Raw genomic sequence first — 14,726 nt, 5'->3', positions numbered from 1 at the left:
GACCAAGTGTAGCCCTCCCTGTTCATCTTGGCAGAGCTCATGCAATTACAGCAGATTTTAAAAATCAGTAGACATTAAAGCATATGATTTTCCCAAGGGTCTGGTAGCAGATAAAAGGAAGGACCCACCAGTCATATCCTGTCACCTTTTGTTAGCATCCACAGTGGCATGTTGGGCAAAGAACTTGTGATGACTGGATAGTTGATGTTCCCAGTGTCCTCTCTTTCTAGTCTTGAGCACTTCACCAATGGCACCCACATAACACAAAACCAGTGACAGGAAATGATGTTCACATCCAGAGTCTGATTGTCAGATTGAGAAATATCTGGGAAAACACACAATTAGGCAGAAGAAGAAAAGAGGAGAAGGTCTTTGTGCCACCAATCAACAAGCGGTGGGAAGATTGACAGCTCAGTGGACGGTGAGGATGGTGAGCCACAGCTGGGAGCAGTGTGGTGGGCATAGCTCAGGAGCAGCTGTGCTGTGGCTCAGTCAGGACTTGGATGGGGGCCCAGCTCGGGAGCTTGGTTCTTAGTTGGGAAGTTGAGAAGTTGTTGGATCTAAGAGCTGGAGTCTGGTAAGAGATCATGAGACTGTCCCATTTGTGTTCTTGCTTCCTGTCTCTTAATGTGCCTCCTCCCTTTAGCAGACACTGCTGTGAAGGGGATACAGTCAGGGGCTCCCATGTGTTCATGGTTCTGTCCAGCACACTCCGGCCCCAGTCCTCTGAGCTGCACTGAAGAGGAAGAGGTCACTGCATCAGGGTGTCATGAACCTGTTTGAGCTCTTGCAACTTCTGCTCGAAGTCCCAAGCTTGTTGCCGGAGCTCTGCAGCAGACTCTGACTTAGCACCCTCATGCAAATGCTTTGAGTCTTCCACAAGCTTGATCACATCTAGCAGGAAGAAGATACCTGCGGTGGCTGCACCCGTGATCCGGGCTCCTTTCCTCATGGCCAGAGCTGTACCTCCAAAGGCTTTCTGCACCTGTTTAGTCTTTCCGGCAGATATCATCCCTGTTGTCATGAGACGCTTGGCATTAATTGCTAGGTGAGGGTTTGCTTTGGCCAGTTTGATGGCCTGAATATTTTTCTTGATGTTTTCCAGGTTCTTGAAGGAATTCTTGGATAAGGAAACAAGTCTGGGGCCACCCTGATCCAAAATGTCTTTTATTTCCTTCACTGTGTCTTTGTTGGTTGGTACCAGCTTGCTGGCTTCAGCCTCAGCAGACACCACGCTTACCTTTTCCACAATGCTTGTGGAAACACTAGTCACAGCTGCAGCTGTCCCCAGCCCCAAGCCAGTGGCTGACAGTGCCAGACTGACTCCTGCTGTCACAGGTGCCAGAGTCAGACCAAGGATTGTCAGCACTCCAGACACAGCAGCGGTAGAGCTGGCCACCACCTGTGAGATGGTGCAGTCCCTGTGCACCTTGTCAACCTTGTCTGCCAGGGCATGGAGCTTCCTGATGCGCTCCTCGAGTTCCAGTTTCACCCGAGGATAAACATCCAAGAACCTTTGCTTGTGCCACAGGTCACTTTGTATCTTCTCTTCATCTTCTGCATCAGCATCAGCTAGCTCCTCTTCAACTTCTGCATCAGCATCAGATAGCTCCTCTTCATCTCCTGCATCAGCATCAGCTACAGTCTCACCAGGGGCTTCACTCAAGGCATCGTCCTCTTTCCTGTAACAGGAGAGATGAGCTGAGTGTGGAAGGCAGCTTGTGAAGTAAGATCTGTGCTGTGGAAACTACAGGGCATTCATGTGAAGCAGAGGAGAATGTTACAGCTCCAAAGCTCTTTCTTACCGGGATGAGCATGTGTGACAAGTCACCATTCTTAGTTCCTAAGGACACAGTGAGTTCAAAACCATCTATAATTGTCCTTCTAATTTTTTATCTATGTGTATGAGTGCTTCTCCTGCATGTATGCTTGTGTACCATATTCACTTCTAGGGCCCGTGGAGGGCAGAGAAGGAAGGCATCAGATCCCTAGGACTGGAATTCCAACAGTCCTGAGCTGTCATGAGGGGACTGGGCACTGACTGACTCAGTCATCTGGAAGAGCAGCCTGTGCTCCTCATTGCTGAGCCCCCTGCCTCCCCCTCCAGCACACCCTTTTATTGCCAGAGATTTAATAAGGGAGCCATCCCTCAAGGTCAGTGTCATCACTACCAAGACATTTCTCCCTAGGAACTCTAAATACAGACAGGTGAGTTTAGAGAAAAGAAAAAAACCCTTCAATTTGGGAACATTAATGTTCCATGAAGAGTTCTCTATTGTAAGAACAACAATCCTTTGATCTCAGCTGCTGGGACAGGACCTGTGTATCCTACATTGTCCTGCTGGCCAGGAGTGTCCATGTTTGCCTGGAGCCTTGTGCTGTGAGACTCTGCAAGTTGCACATCCCTAAGGGAGAAACTTTATATAGGACATTCTTTGAATCTGGACATATTTTTGCCCTGCAGTGGTGTGTAGTCTTGAGCTGATGGGACAGCTCACAGCCAAGATCCATCCATTCAAAACATAGCACACAGATTTTCTGTCCAGCTGTGACTGAAGATAAACACTATCAGATTTCCCATTCACTTGTGGGGAATCCCCATTCACATGTGGGGAATCCCCATTCACATGTGGGGAATCCCCATTCACAGGTGGTCCCCTTCCCAAGGCATCTCAGTGCACCTCTGCAAAGTGTTTCAGCAGGAGTAAATCTCAGGAGTCAGAACACATAGGCTCCTAAGCACTTCCATAAAGTAACTCTCAGCCCGAGAAAGGTGAGGTGTGGTGGGGGATTTTACTGTCACCTCTGACCTCAGAGGAAGGACACAATGAAAGCACAGACTTCCAGGAGGGAGGGAGACCCCAGTCACTCATGGAGATTGTGTATTAGATGAAGGCCCAAAAACTTCTTGACATTGAAGCTTAGGTTGACAAGATTTTTTTTCCTTGAGAAAACTTTAAGTCTTCTAAACTGTTTCCCCAGTATGGATGGACTTTGGCTTACTATGCCTTTCCTGTGCATATTGCACTTGCCCTGCACAGACTTGGCAAGAATCCTAAGTCAGGTTGTGAGAACACCCTGCCTTTGATGCTCGACCTCCATCAGGTTTCCATGTCCAGCCGTTGTTGGGTTTGGCCTTGGCTTTCCTCAGGGGGAATCCCATAGGTCAGCTTCACAATGGCCCCACTCTCTGCTCTCTACTGCCTGTCACTCAGCTCTTCTGCTGTAAGTCTCCAGCTGAATGGACTGACAGACGGAGCAGCAGTCCTCAACAGTGTCTTCCTGCCTGTGGTAATGTATATCAGAATAATCGTTCTCTCCCACGGGAGCTTTCTTAGTGTGTGACACTCCATGTGACCTCTTACATCAGGGAAGCACTTGTGTCCTGAGGACAACAAAGATTCTGCTTAAAGCCTTTGAATGGACCTGAGGATGTGACTTAGTTGGTGAAGTGTTTGTCACACAAACAGGAGGATCTGAGTTCAGTCTTCCAGAGGCCTCATAGGAAAGCCAGGAAAGCTGGGCCTGGGCCTGTCATCCGATGTTTGGGGATGCAGAGTCAGGTCAGCCAGTCTGCTCACAGTGATGAGTTCCAGGTAGATAAAGGCAACTGTTATTGTAATGTGGCTGGAGAGATAGTTTCTTTATTTAGAATGCATGGTTCTCTTGCAGAACAAGTGAGTTCAGGTCCCAGCACCCACACTTGGTGGCTCACAGCTGTGGGGATCTGGTGTCCTCCTTGGCCTGATGTACCATGTACTATGTGTTTAAGTGAGGGAGTTCACACTGCCCTCATTTAATTTCAATACTGTGTGTCTGAAATTCTCCATTTCCAAATACAGTCACCAGGGTTAGTGCTTATACCAATGAGTTTAGGGACACAACTCAGTCCCTAACACTAGTGACATCATTAAAATGGGTCCTGTGACAGGTGCTCAGACACACACTTAACCAGCTTGTCCCTGAATATTCAGACTCTTATGCACAGTCCTCTAACCCCGTTCTTTTCCTTCCCATCTAGAGAGACAAAGGCCTCTCTGAGTCTTTGAGCACCTCTCATTCTTGTCCTGCAGGTCATTTTGGAGCTGTTCTTCATCTTCTTCATCAGGATCTGCCAAGATCTCAGCAAGAGCTTCTCCCAAGACAGCTTCCTCTTCCCTGTAATAGGAGAGACTGACTGATATAGAAGACTGCTTGTAAAATAAACTCACCCACATGCAAAAACCACACACACACACACACACACACACACACACACACACACACACACACAAAACTTTTTTAAAAAGCTAACTTTTGATGAACACCTACTATGAACTACTATTACGTGCTGGCCTCCTACCTTACACTGGCTTTATTCTGAAACCCCTACAGACATCATCTTGTTTTTCTCATACAGGAGTGTTGTGTGTGTGTATGGGGGGAGGGGGAGTTCATCTGCTGCTGTGATTCAAATGCTAAATTCTGGAACCCAAGATCTAGCTGCCCCTGGACAAGGAGATTTCTACGACACCAGCCTTTGTTGTGTAAACTTTGCTCCCAAATGTAAAACTATTGGTTAAAAAAAACAACAACAACAAGTAGTGACAGCCAATTCCTGGGGAGAATTGAAGGTTTGAGTTACTGGGCAGGCAGTCAAAGGTGGGAATCAGGAGAAGGATAGTGAGAGGGTTGAGAAGGAACTCAAGGAGGGAGAAGACGGAGATCAGGAGGTCTTCATTCGATGTGGTGTACCAGGGGCTCCGAGAACAGACTGTTGGAGGGGAAATAACCCAGGAAAACCCCAACAGCAAGTATTTGGGGAACATAGTTGGGCCAGTTTAGCCATTAGTGATATAGATAGAGGTAATCCTCTGGCCATCAGTCAATCAATCAATCAATCAATCAATCAGTCATAGTCTGTGTCTCATTCATTTGGAATCTAGCTGGGGATAGAAATAACTCAATCCATCTACAGGAGCAGCAATATTAAGAACAATCTCGTCACCTGTGAGTGCTGCCCTCTCCCTTCAACCAAAGGCTGCTCCCTGAAGGGAGTAAGGAGGAAATGGTTTCTGTGAAGGGACACCTTAACCCTAACTACTTGGCCTGCCTGGAGAGTGTACTCCTGCATGTGAAAAGCTAATAAGCAGGCTCTTGTTCTGCTAGTGCCCCCTAGGGGAGTGACCTGGACAAATCAACTCCTGCCACGAACTGTTTCCAAGTTTCCTCTTCTGCCAGCAGGAATTGCAGGTTTTCTAGGCTCCTCGAATCCAGGAGGTAGTTAAACACAGTCTCAACGAAGCATTCTCTCTCTAGATGGGAAGAGAACATATATGGTTAGAGGACTGTGCACAAGAGTTTGAATGGGTCAGGGACACGCTGGTTAATTGTGTGTCTGAGCACTTGCCACATGGAGTATTTTAATAGTGTCACCAGTGGTCGGGGCTGAGTGTGTCCTTAAACTCACTGGTAAAATCCCTAAGCCTGGCGAATGTATTTGGAGACAGAACCTTTAAGGAGAAAAGTATTGAAATTAAGTGAGGGTGTGAGTGAGCTCCTGACCCATCCTGTTAGCACCCTTACAGAAACAGGATGGAACTGCCCTCCCTTCTCCCTTATTCTCTTTCTTCCTCTTGTCTGTTTTCTCTTTCCCCACCCCTGTCCCTCTGTCCAGGCACACAGACAGGACTTGGGAGCTCCCTGCCAAGCATAAAGAAAGTGCTCTCCAGGGCCAACCTGCTGTACTTTGATTGTGGTTGTCAGATTCCAGAGCACTGAGAGAAGAGATCCTTTCTTTATAGGCCACCTGCCCAGTGACATTCTCGATGACATCCTGAGGAGACTAATGAAGCCAGAAGGTGTCCTGGAACTTTGCAGGGGTTTGTATCTTTTTCAGCTTAGAACAATGAGGAAGTGAACACTTCAGCCCCGGGAAGAGGGGAAATCCCAGTGATGGCTTCCGTTTACTGTGTGCCTGGTGTTGGCTCTTGTTTTGGGTTTACATCTTTTTACTTATTTTCATTTTGTATATATGAATGTTTGCCTGCGTTTACGTGCATGCACCATGTGTATGCCCAGTGCCCATGGAGCCCATTGGATCCCTGGAGTGGCAGTTTACAGACTGTTGTGAGCCTGATGTGGGTGTTGGGAACTGAACCCAGGTCCTCTGCAGGAGCAGCAGGTGCTCTTAGCCACTGAGCCATTCTCCAGCCCCAAATGTGACCTTCAACACAGGAATGGTCAGTTTTTAACCCAGAGTTTCAACTCCACTGGATTAATAAATATCTGGGAATTCAGTAGCCCTTATCTGGGGGTTGTAAGGGTGCTTATCTATCTATCTATCTATCTATCTATCTATCTATCTATCTATCCATCCATCCATCTATCTATCTATCAGATGACAATGTCTAAGCTAATGAGAGGTTCACAGACTGAGTGGAGGCACCATAGGAAGAGGGCCCTGCCGGAGTCTGGAGGGCAATGGGGGTGTATCTTAGGGGTGTATGGGCAATGTCTTGTCTTGGCCATTTTTGTTACTGCTTTGTCTATTTTTGTCTGCCATGATGTGAACTGCCCACCCTTCCTGCCTGCCTCTCTGCATTCCTGAATGGACTGATCATGCTACATAGTAAGCAAAATAAATCTGTCTTCATTAGTACAACAGCGATAAAAGTGAGTCACACAAACTTTAAAAAGTAATTACAGTAAATGAATGAATGAATGAATGAATGAACGGTCTATAGAGCTAACAGAAAGAAGAATTTAAAGCATGACATGGAGTCCTGCAAGGTGCTAGATGCCTTTAGCTTGGGATGCTGAGGCAAGGGGATCCCTGTGAGTTTGAAGACGCCTGGATCTGGAGCAGGTTGCCTCCAGTCTACACCACAGTGGTTGGAATACGCTTGCCCAATGGAAGGCAGCACTATTAGGAAATGTGACCCTGTTGGAGTAGGCGTGGCCTTGGTGGAGGAAGTGAGTCACTGTGTAGGTGGGCTCTGAGGTTCTATGCTCACTCTCCAGGCTGGTATGGAAGAGAGCCTCCTACTGGAGGGCTGTGGAAGACAGAATCTTCCTGGCTGCCTTCAGATCAAGAGCTCTCAGCTCCTCCAGCACCATGTCTGTCTACAAGCTGCCATGCTTTTTGCCGTGATGATAATGGACTATACACCTAAGACTGTAAGCCAGCCCCAATTAAATGTATTGTATAAGATTTGCCTTGGTCATGGTGTCTCTTCACATCAATGGAAACCCTAAGATACCACTCCTACCTCCTATTCCCTCCCTCCTCTTCTCCCTCCTCCCCTCCCTCTCTTCCTGGCTTCCGTATTTTCAGGCTGGGTATTGAGGAAATGACTTCTGGGAATTTATTCAATACAAAGTGAGGAAGGGGAGCCACTGCCACCCAAGACTGGGACACTCTCTGTGCTCCCTTGGGGTTCTCATCTATATCTTTGACTCCCCAGCAGGCACTCAGCACAAAGGCTCTGGCAGTTGTAGGCCATGTTTAGGAGTGGGGACCAAGACTGCTTACCTGGGGTGCCCATGACAGCTGCTAGGTCTAGGTGTCAGGCAGAGGACTTGACAGGTGTTCTTACAGCTCACTAGATGTCCAGGCTACAGGAGGAAAAGGCACCCTGTGAGAAAGAATGGGGTCAGCTTAGTGATCAGGGATCTGGGACACACAGTTCTTTCAACAGTGGCTGCCAAGGACCAAAAGAACTTGGCCCTCAGTTTTTCTGTTCCCCTGGGCTCTGTCACTGCTATTTAATGAAGTCGGTCTTGTGACCCCAGCCATGCTGCTCTCTCCCTAGCAAGGTGGAAGACTGCTGTCCTATTGGGGACAATGGAGAAGGCATTAGCTGAGGACACAGCTGTAGAGAAAAGAACAAGCTTTGCACATAGAAAGAGAGATGGAGGGGAATGTTCTGGTAGCCATCTGCAGGTGGCTAACACACATACACACATACACACACACACACACACACACACACACACACACACACACACACACCATGTATCCTCCTCCCAGTGTCACCCTTGGTCTTGCTGTGTTCTGTGAACCTTCCTGCTGGTCAGTCACATGTGAGCTTTTCTGATGAGCTGGCCCCCAGATGGGAAGTGCAGGTGAGTCTCCTGCCTGCTCCTGACCAGCTGAAAGCCCAGGCTGGAGCTTCCCTTCCCATGGTCTAAATGGGACAATGGATGAAGAGGCTGGGCAGTCAGCCTCAGCATCCCCTCACCTCAGCACTCCCTCTCCCTCACAAGGAGCCACAGCCTGGAGCAATCTCCATTCCAATAGCACTCTTTAATGAAAACCCCCTCCCAGGAAAAGCAAATGCTAGCCTGAGAACAGATAAACAGCCACAACTCCCAGCCCCCTCTGATGGATAGCTAGGCATTCCCCAGTACAGGTGGCCCCTGTCCTTGGGAGAAGCAGAAAAAAAACACACATCCTTAGAGAGATAAAGTGCCATATTTTGGGGGCAATCAAGCATTCCCAGACAGCTATGACTGGTTTGTAAAAACACTCATCCCTGATAGCACCATAAAGGCCAAAAGAGCCTCCCTCCCCAATTGTTGGACCCCACCCACCGCCTAAACAGATGGAATTGTGTTTTAAAAATGACATCTTTTATCATTTCACTTGTCATGTAACCCTGAAACCTCAGAACCTGTTTGTGTATAAATTCCCTAAGACCCTAGACAGGGACCGCAATCTTGCCCTGCACAGTGGGAACTGATTGCAGTTCGAACCAGGTTAGAATTCTTTAAAAGGCTTTGTCTCACTACATGGAATTAAGCAATTTTTTGAGCTCTCCTAGGGATCTTGAGATCTGGACATAACAAGGGTAGCTTTTCAGTAAACCCTCACCTTCTGTTGGCTGCATTGTTTCTTCCCTTGACAAGGAGCCCAGGGCTCAGGACTGTAAGCTCCTCCCTCGAATCTCTGAAATCCTACCCTTCATCCAGCACATCCCTCCTGCTGCTGTGTCCCTCCAAGAAATCAGTGTAGTCTGAGCCATGGGGCCCTTGGTGATAGAAAAGCAAACCCCATGGAATTACTTAGCTAGGAGGACAGGCAGATAGGGGCTCTGCCCTCAGACTGCAGGCTCTGTCAGATTTCTGAGAGTTTCCAGTAATTTCTGTGCCTGTCAGTTCTGACTTCTTCTGTCGCTCTTTCCTTCTGCACATCATACTCAAAGACCCCCCTCCTACATCTCCAACCCCTACCCTCAGCCAACCTCCGAGGCCTCACATCCATCATTCAATTCCTTTTATACAAACAGCTTCTACCTCTCAGTTCCTATCCCTTATTAACAGTCAGAACCCATGGAACCTCATCCTTGGTCCAGGACCTTCCCTCCATTGCTGCTGTTCTTCCACACACAGAGTCTCTAACCCTTAGACTATCCTCTCCGTTATCCCCGACCACACCACTCACTTTTCAATTCTAATCTTAAAGAAAAATTCGTCTCGGAGGGGCTGTCTGGAGACCATCCCACCTGGGTATCCATCCCATGTGCAGTCACCAAAGGTAGATGCTGTTGTGGAAGTCAGGAAGTGCATGCTGACAAGAGCCTGATATAGCTGTCTCCTTAGAGGTCTGCAAGAGTCTGACATATTCAGAGGCAGATGCTCACAGCTAACCATTGAACTGATCATGGGGTTCCCAATGGAGGAGTTAGAGTGAAGACCTTGGAGCTGAAAGGGTTTGTGGCCCCATGAGGAGAGCAAGAATACCAACCAACCACAGCTCCCAGGGTCTAAACCACCAGCCTGGGAGCACTTAGGGAGGGATCCATGGCTCCAGCTGTATATGTAAGGGTGGAGGGCCCTGTCGGGCATAGGTGGGAGAAGAGATCCTTGGTCTCATGAAGGCTGGACGCCTCAGTGGGTGGAATTTGAGGGTGAGGGGGTGGGAGTGGGAGGGTAGGTAGGGGTACATCCACAGAGAAGCAGGAGGAGGGGTGAGGAGATGGGGGTTCCTGGGTGGGTGGGGGGAATTGGGTAAGGGGATAACATATGAAATGTAAATAAAACATCCAAAAAGAAAAGAAAATTTCTTCTCGATATTCCTGGATGCTACTCCCAGGGCCTTTTGTCTTTACATAGATGGATCCTGACACTCAACACTCTCGACCCTGACCAGGACTGTCCTCCTGCTTCAGTGTATAGATGCCCTCCTCCTTTGCAGGCCTTTCCTCTCTGTTAGCCAATCTGACCCTGCCTCACTCTTAAATTTCCTCAGTTCTGGAAGTCACCAGATCTCTCTTTCCATGGCTCAACTCTCCTCTCCCCAAGTCACCGACCTGGGATTCTCTCTCGTGCCGACCCTTAAGCACATCACTTTACACCACCTTGGCCATCTCCACTCTTGACTGCTGTCCTCATGGCCAATTTTCTCCATGCAGGGGTCCGTAAATACTCACTCCTGATCCAGTCCCTGTAGCAAGCCACTTCTGGATCTCCTCATGACCACCTTCCTCCCATCCACAAACAATTCCTTTAACTTAAAACATTCTCCTTTCTGCCTCAGCCCCACCTCCCAAATCTATGCAAACCTTTCTATCCTTACATTTCCAAATACATAAACACATCCTAGACTGACCTTTGCCCCTGTTTCCTCCTCTCTAAGACTTGACACAGCAGCATCCAGAGCTGCCCCCTTTGTCTACTCTCTCCCCGCAGCCCCTCTGATCACAACCTAATGGACACACTCTGGAGTCCATTCACAATCAATCCTACCCCTCTCTCCCTCAACTCCTAATTTACAAAGGACCTGAGTCCCTTCCCCTGTCTCGGATTCTATCCCTACAAAGTTCTCTTAATGAAAATTCATCACTCCCAGTCCTTACTGGTTCTTCTTCGGGTCTCTACACTTACCTCTTTGCCTCAGTGTCCCCCAGATCCCCTACACCCCATCTAAACCTCTCAAAGGCCTGCCACCCCACCCTCTCCTATCCAAGAGGGTCCTCTAGTGACTTCTGCCTACACTTTCATACAAATGGCACCTCCTTCCTGTTAGAGGACACAGCAGACAGACCCCTCCATTATCAGTAAAGAGGATAGTCACGTGGACAGAACAGCTCTTCCAGCTGCCCTTTCATCCCTTAGGACTCACCCCACTTTCCTCCAGGCTACCATACTCCATGACCCAGGTAACAACACACCTAGGCTTTCCTCAACACAGGATCCTCTCGTAACCTCTGCTCTGTGAATTCATCCACACTCTCTCCTGATCCCTCAAGGTCACCTGAAGCCCACAGTCTCCTCTCTCTCCTCTTACCCATACTTACCTCTGCCTAAATAATTGCCAAACATCCACTGACTTCTCAAAATTCATGAACTGTTTTTAGACACCAAACACTTTGAATAACTCCCTGACTCCCAATTACAATAACTAAACCCCAAGCCATTACCTCTCTGTCTATCTGTCTCTCTATCTGTGTCTCTGTCTCTGTCTCTGTCTCTCTCTCTCTCTCTCTCTCTCTCTCTCTCTCTCACACACACACACACACACACACACACACACACACACACACACACACGGAGACACATGAATTCAGAATCAGGGCCAAACCCTCACTTGAGTCAGACACCCAACAACCTCCCTCTTCTCCACTTCCCTGAATCCTCCTTCAATCCCCACACTGCTTTCCCTGTGCCTGACTTTCATGCTCTCTGTTAGCTGCAGTCCCTCTTGTCATGGATACCCCAGTTGCCATGCCCCACCCCCACTACTGCTTGTCCCCTTAACCATCCAAGCTCCGCTTTGGGGACCAAAACCAAGTTCTCTCAGCCTTTCCACACCCAGCCCAGAAGCCTGTTGCAGCCTGTCCCTCTTACCATTCGCTGAGAGCCTCCACAGTCATCCTCTCCCCCACCCCCACCCCTTTCTCATGGGTCTCTCCCCAGTCATCTTCTCTTGGCCCTGCCCTTTCTCCTAGGTCTCTGAGTTTCTCTGCAGTCATCCTCTCTTGCCTCCTCATCCTCATGGGTCTCTCACTTCCTCATCTCCCTGATTTCTCATGGCCTCTGCTGCCTTCACAAGCCAGTCAATGTCCCTGTTTTTAGCCTCCTCTGGGACGAGCCAATCAACTCCAGGTTACTATCTCCAGACTGTTGATTGACTATTGGGGTTCTGGCATTTAGGCTCCTGAATCAAGCACAGATGGGCCTAGAAAGGTCCCATCGTAATCCGAACGCCTACATCACCTGCTGTCTTCCTCACTCTCTCTTAACCGGAATGTCCTGCTCTCCTGGGGACATTAGCTCCACTAGATTTGATCACTGCCATGATCCCAGGGGCAGTCCATTACCGAGGCTGGGAAAACTAAGATGGCCTTTTGATACTGGTCTGTCCCTGGGTTGTGCTCTTATAGAGCCTCCAGACTCTGTTGCATTTCTTTTGTACCATAAGGCCAGGAAACACATTAGGTTAAAGAATTAAATTCCAGATGCTGTCAATCACTGGCCTGCTATGGGAGTTGCAAGGCCTTTGGGGTTAATGGCTATTGTAGGTTCCAGAGTTTTGGAGGACAATCAGTGAGATCCAGTTAGACCCCAGACCACTTACCTTTCTCCCCGACACTCCATCCCTATCTCCACTTTGTCCCCATGCCTCTCTGGTCCCTGCCTCCTATCATCCTGGCAATGGATGTGAGAGGAACTCACAATGTATTTCCTTATCTCTGCTATTCAGAACCACAAGCCTACAGTGACATTGGCTTTGAGCCCTGGCCAGGACTCCCAGCCTCTGGGGGAAAAACAATAAATAAGGCTGAGGAATTTTTGTCATTCTCTCTAACACTCTTAATGTTCTCTTCTCCCAGCTTAATGTCCTCCACTTTGCTATCTACGGCAGCTATCTTACAATTTTACTTTAACTGTGTTTCTCAGTGACCTCCTCTCTGGGCCTTAGAGTGTAGCTTCTCTATTAGGCTCTGCCATATTGTCTCCAATGATCCTCTATACCCTTGAATGTTATCCCAGCTTGAATCTCACGTATCCCCACACTCCCTTGGTCACATGACTTTCTCTTCTCCCAGAGCTCTTGCTGGAGGCTGATTTCCTGTCAGCTCCCTTCCCAGAGGCTCCCTTTCTTAGACCAGCCAGTGTTTTATGTGTCCAGGCGGGACCACAGCTAACCCCACATATCCAGCAGGCAGAGTCAGAGGAAACAGGGAAACCGTGTGCAGGAGCAGCTGAGTTTTAACGCCAAGGGGAAGAAGGAATTGACTTTGCAGTCAGACTGTAGAAGTCAAGCAAACAGTCCAGTGACAGCAGAGAGCACTTCAAAAGCTGGAAAGAGTGATGCGGAGTCGGGGAGGGGGCACTCAGTTTCCTGGAGCTAGGTCTGACTGCAGAACACAGGCTTATGGGTGTGTGTCCTTGTTCCGACTTGGGTACACAGGAAGGCCCAGTTCTTCCCGCTTATTCCCTACAGCAGAGCAGAGGGCAGGTGAACCCTAGAGGGTAGGTAACTGCCACTAACTGTCAGTTTCTTTCCCAGAATCCTGGTTAAGTCACTCTCTTCTGAAGCCTCAATTCCCTCACAAGGTGTGACCCAGAGAAGGGGTTCAGAGACAGGTTGGTTGAGAAAACCCTGGGGTCCTTGTGTCTCAGAAACAGCCCTTGTCCCCATTCTGCATTTGTCACAGCACCCTAGAGCTAGCTTTGGGTGTCCAGGCCCCAAGAACCAAAAGGCTTGGTCCCCATTCTCCATTCTCTCTGTTTTCTCCATCTCTCAATAGAGAGAGTGGCAGCAGCCATCTCCCAGAGGTCTCCTGGTTAAGTCTCAGGCATTCTGGTACCCAGGCTGAGCCCCCATAGACTCTATGGTCTCTCTGAGGAATCTCTCATCCTGTCTTGTGCTTAGAACAGACGGAAAGTGTGGAAGAGCCTGTCCCCAGCCTGGCTGCGAGGCCAGCTTCATTGCTCCTGTGCCTGTGACCTGAGGCAGATACCAGCCTTACAGAATTTATCAACAAAGCAGGTCCATAATCTTCTTCAGAGTGGCTATGGTTATACAGGTGGGAGAGCTTAGACATTCCCCAACTTACCAGGAATCTTCAACAGGTAGTCCTCAGCTGTGTGGACCCAGTGACCATCTGTGCATCCAAGTCATAACTAAGTGTCTTCTCCTGGTTATATACCCAAACCAGAAAACAAAAGAGAAAGCCCCACTTCCAAGGAACTCACCACGAAAACAACACAGGAAACTTGCGGCTTGCTGAATGTTACAACCTCATCCCACGATCCCTGCTGACCCACTCAAAGGAGTGACCTTTGACATGTCATTCTAGGTTCTTCTTAGCTGAGCCCATTTCAGATGGGGGTTTCTGTAGTCTGGAGGGAAAAGACATACCTCTACAGACTAGAGGACCCTCCACAGGTCACTTCTTGTACCTTCTGGGCTCTGTTCAGTCCTTCCCTTCCTTATCTGTAGCCTCAGCACCACCCCTGACCTCCTGGGTCCTGTTGATGCTTCCTGGGATGGCATACACAGCATCTGAACATCTGCTTTCATAAGTTCTCCTTTCAGGAACTCCTGCATTGAACCTTGAACCACTAAGTATCACATTCTCTCAGTATAATAGGATCCTAGACCTTAGTTGGCCCTCAGATCTTAACACAGCTGACTCCATGATGGAAGCACCATTTAGGCCATAAAACTCAGCATGTACACAAGTACCACATACAAAAATAAAAACAAAGACCTCATCCTGCAAAGTCCATACTTC

The 14,726-nt window shown here is 48.6% G+C and overlaps 1 protein-coding gene across 1 annotated transcript; it reads right to left on the bottom strand.

Moving 5' to 3' along the window:
• Window positions 1–322: 322 nt before the first annotated feature.
• Window positions 323–7,526, bottom strand: LOC114630609 (apolipoprotein L2-like). The gene is made up of 4 exons (XM_028778852.1): window positions 7,514–7,526; window positions 5,168–5,294; window positions 4,054–4,158; window positions 323–1,682 (listed from the first exon to the last, which is right to left on the bottom strand). Exons 1-4 carry the CDS (start codon window positions 7,524–7,526, stop codon window positions 752–754), a joined length of 1,176 nt encoding a protein of 391 aa, XP_028634685.1. The 3' UTR covers window positions 323–751.
• Between the last annotated feature and the right edge of the window lie 7,200 nt (window positions 7,527–14,726).

Source organism: Grammomys surdaster, unplaced genomic scaffold (assembly GCF_004785775.1).
Source record: "Grammomys surdaster isolate TR1022 unplaced genomic scaffold, NIH_TR_1.0 342, whole genome shotgun sequence".
NCBI lineage: Eukaryota > Metazoa > Chordata > Mammalia > Rodentia > Muridae > Grammomys > Grammomys surdaster.
The sequence above is the reverse complement of the archived record's forward strand: the minus strand, read 5'-3'. Positions and strand labels throughout refer to the sequence as shown.

Coding starts and splice junctions, on each gene's coding strand:
- LOC114630609 (XM_028778852.1), bottom strand. Junction 4,159..5,167: donor GCAGGAGTTGATTTGTCCAG/GTCACTCCCCTA, acceptor CTCCTATTACAG/GGAAGAGGAAGCTGTCTTGG. Junction 1,683..4,053: donor CTGCAGGACAAGAATGAGAG/GTGCTCAAAGAC, acceptor CTCCTGTTACAG/GAAAGAGGACGATGCCTTGA.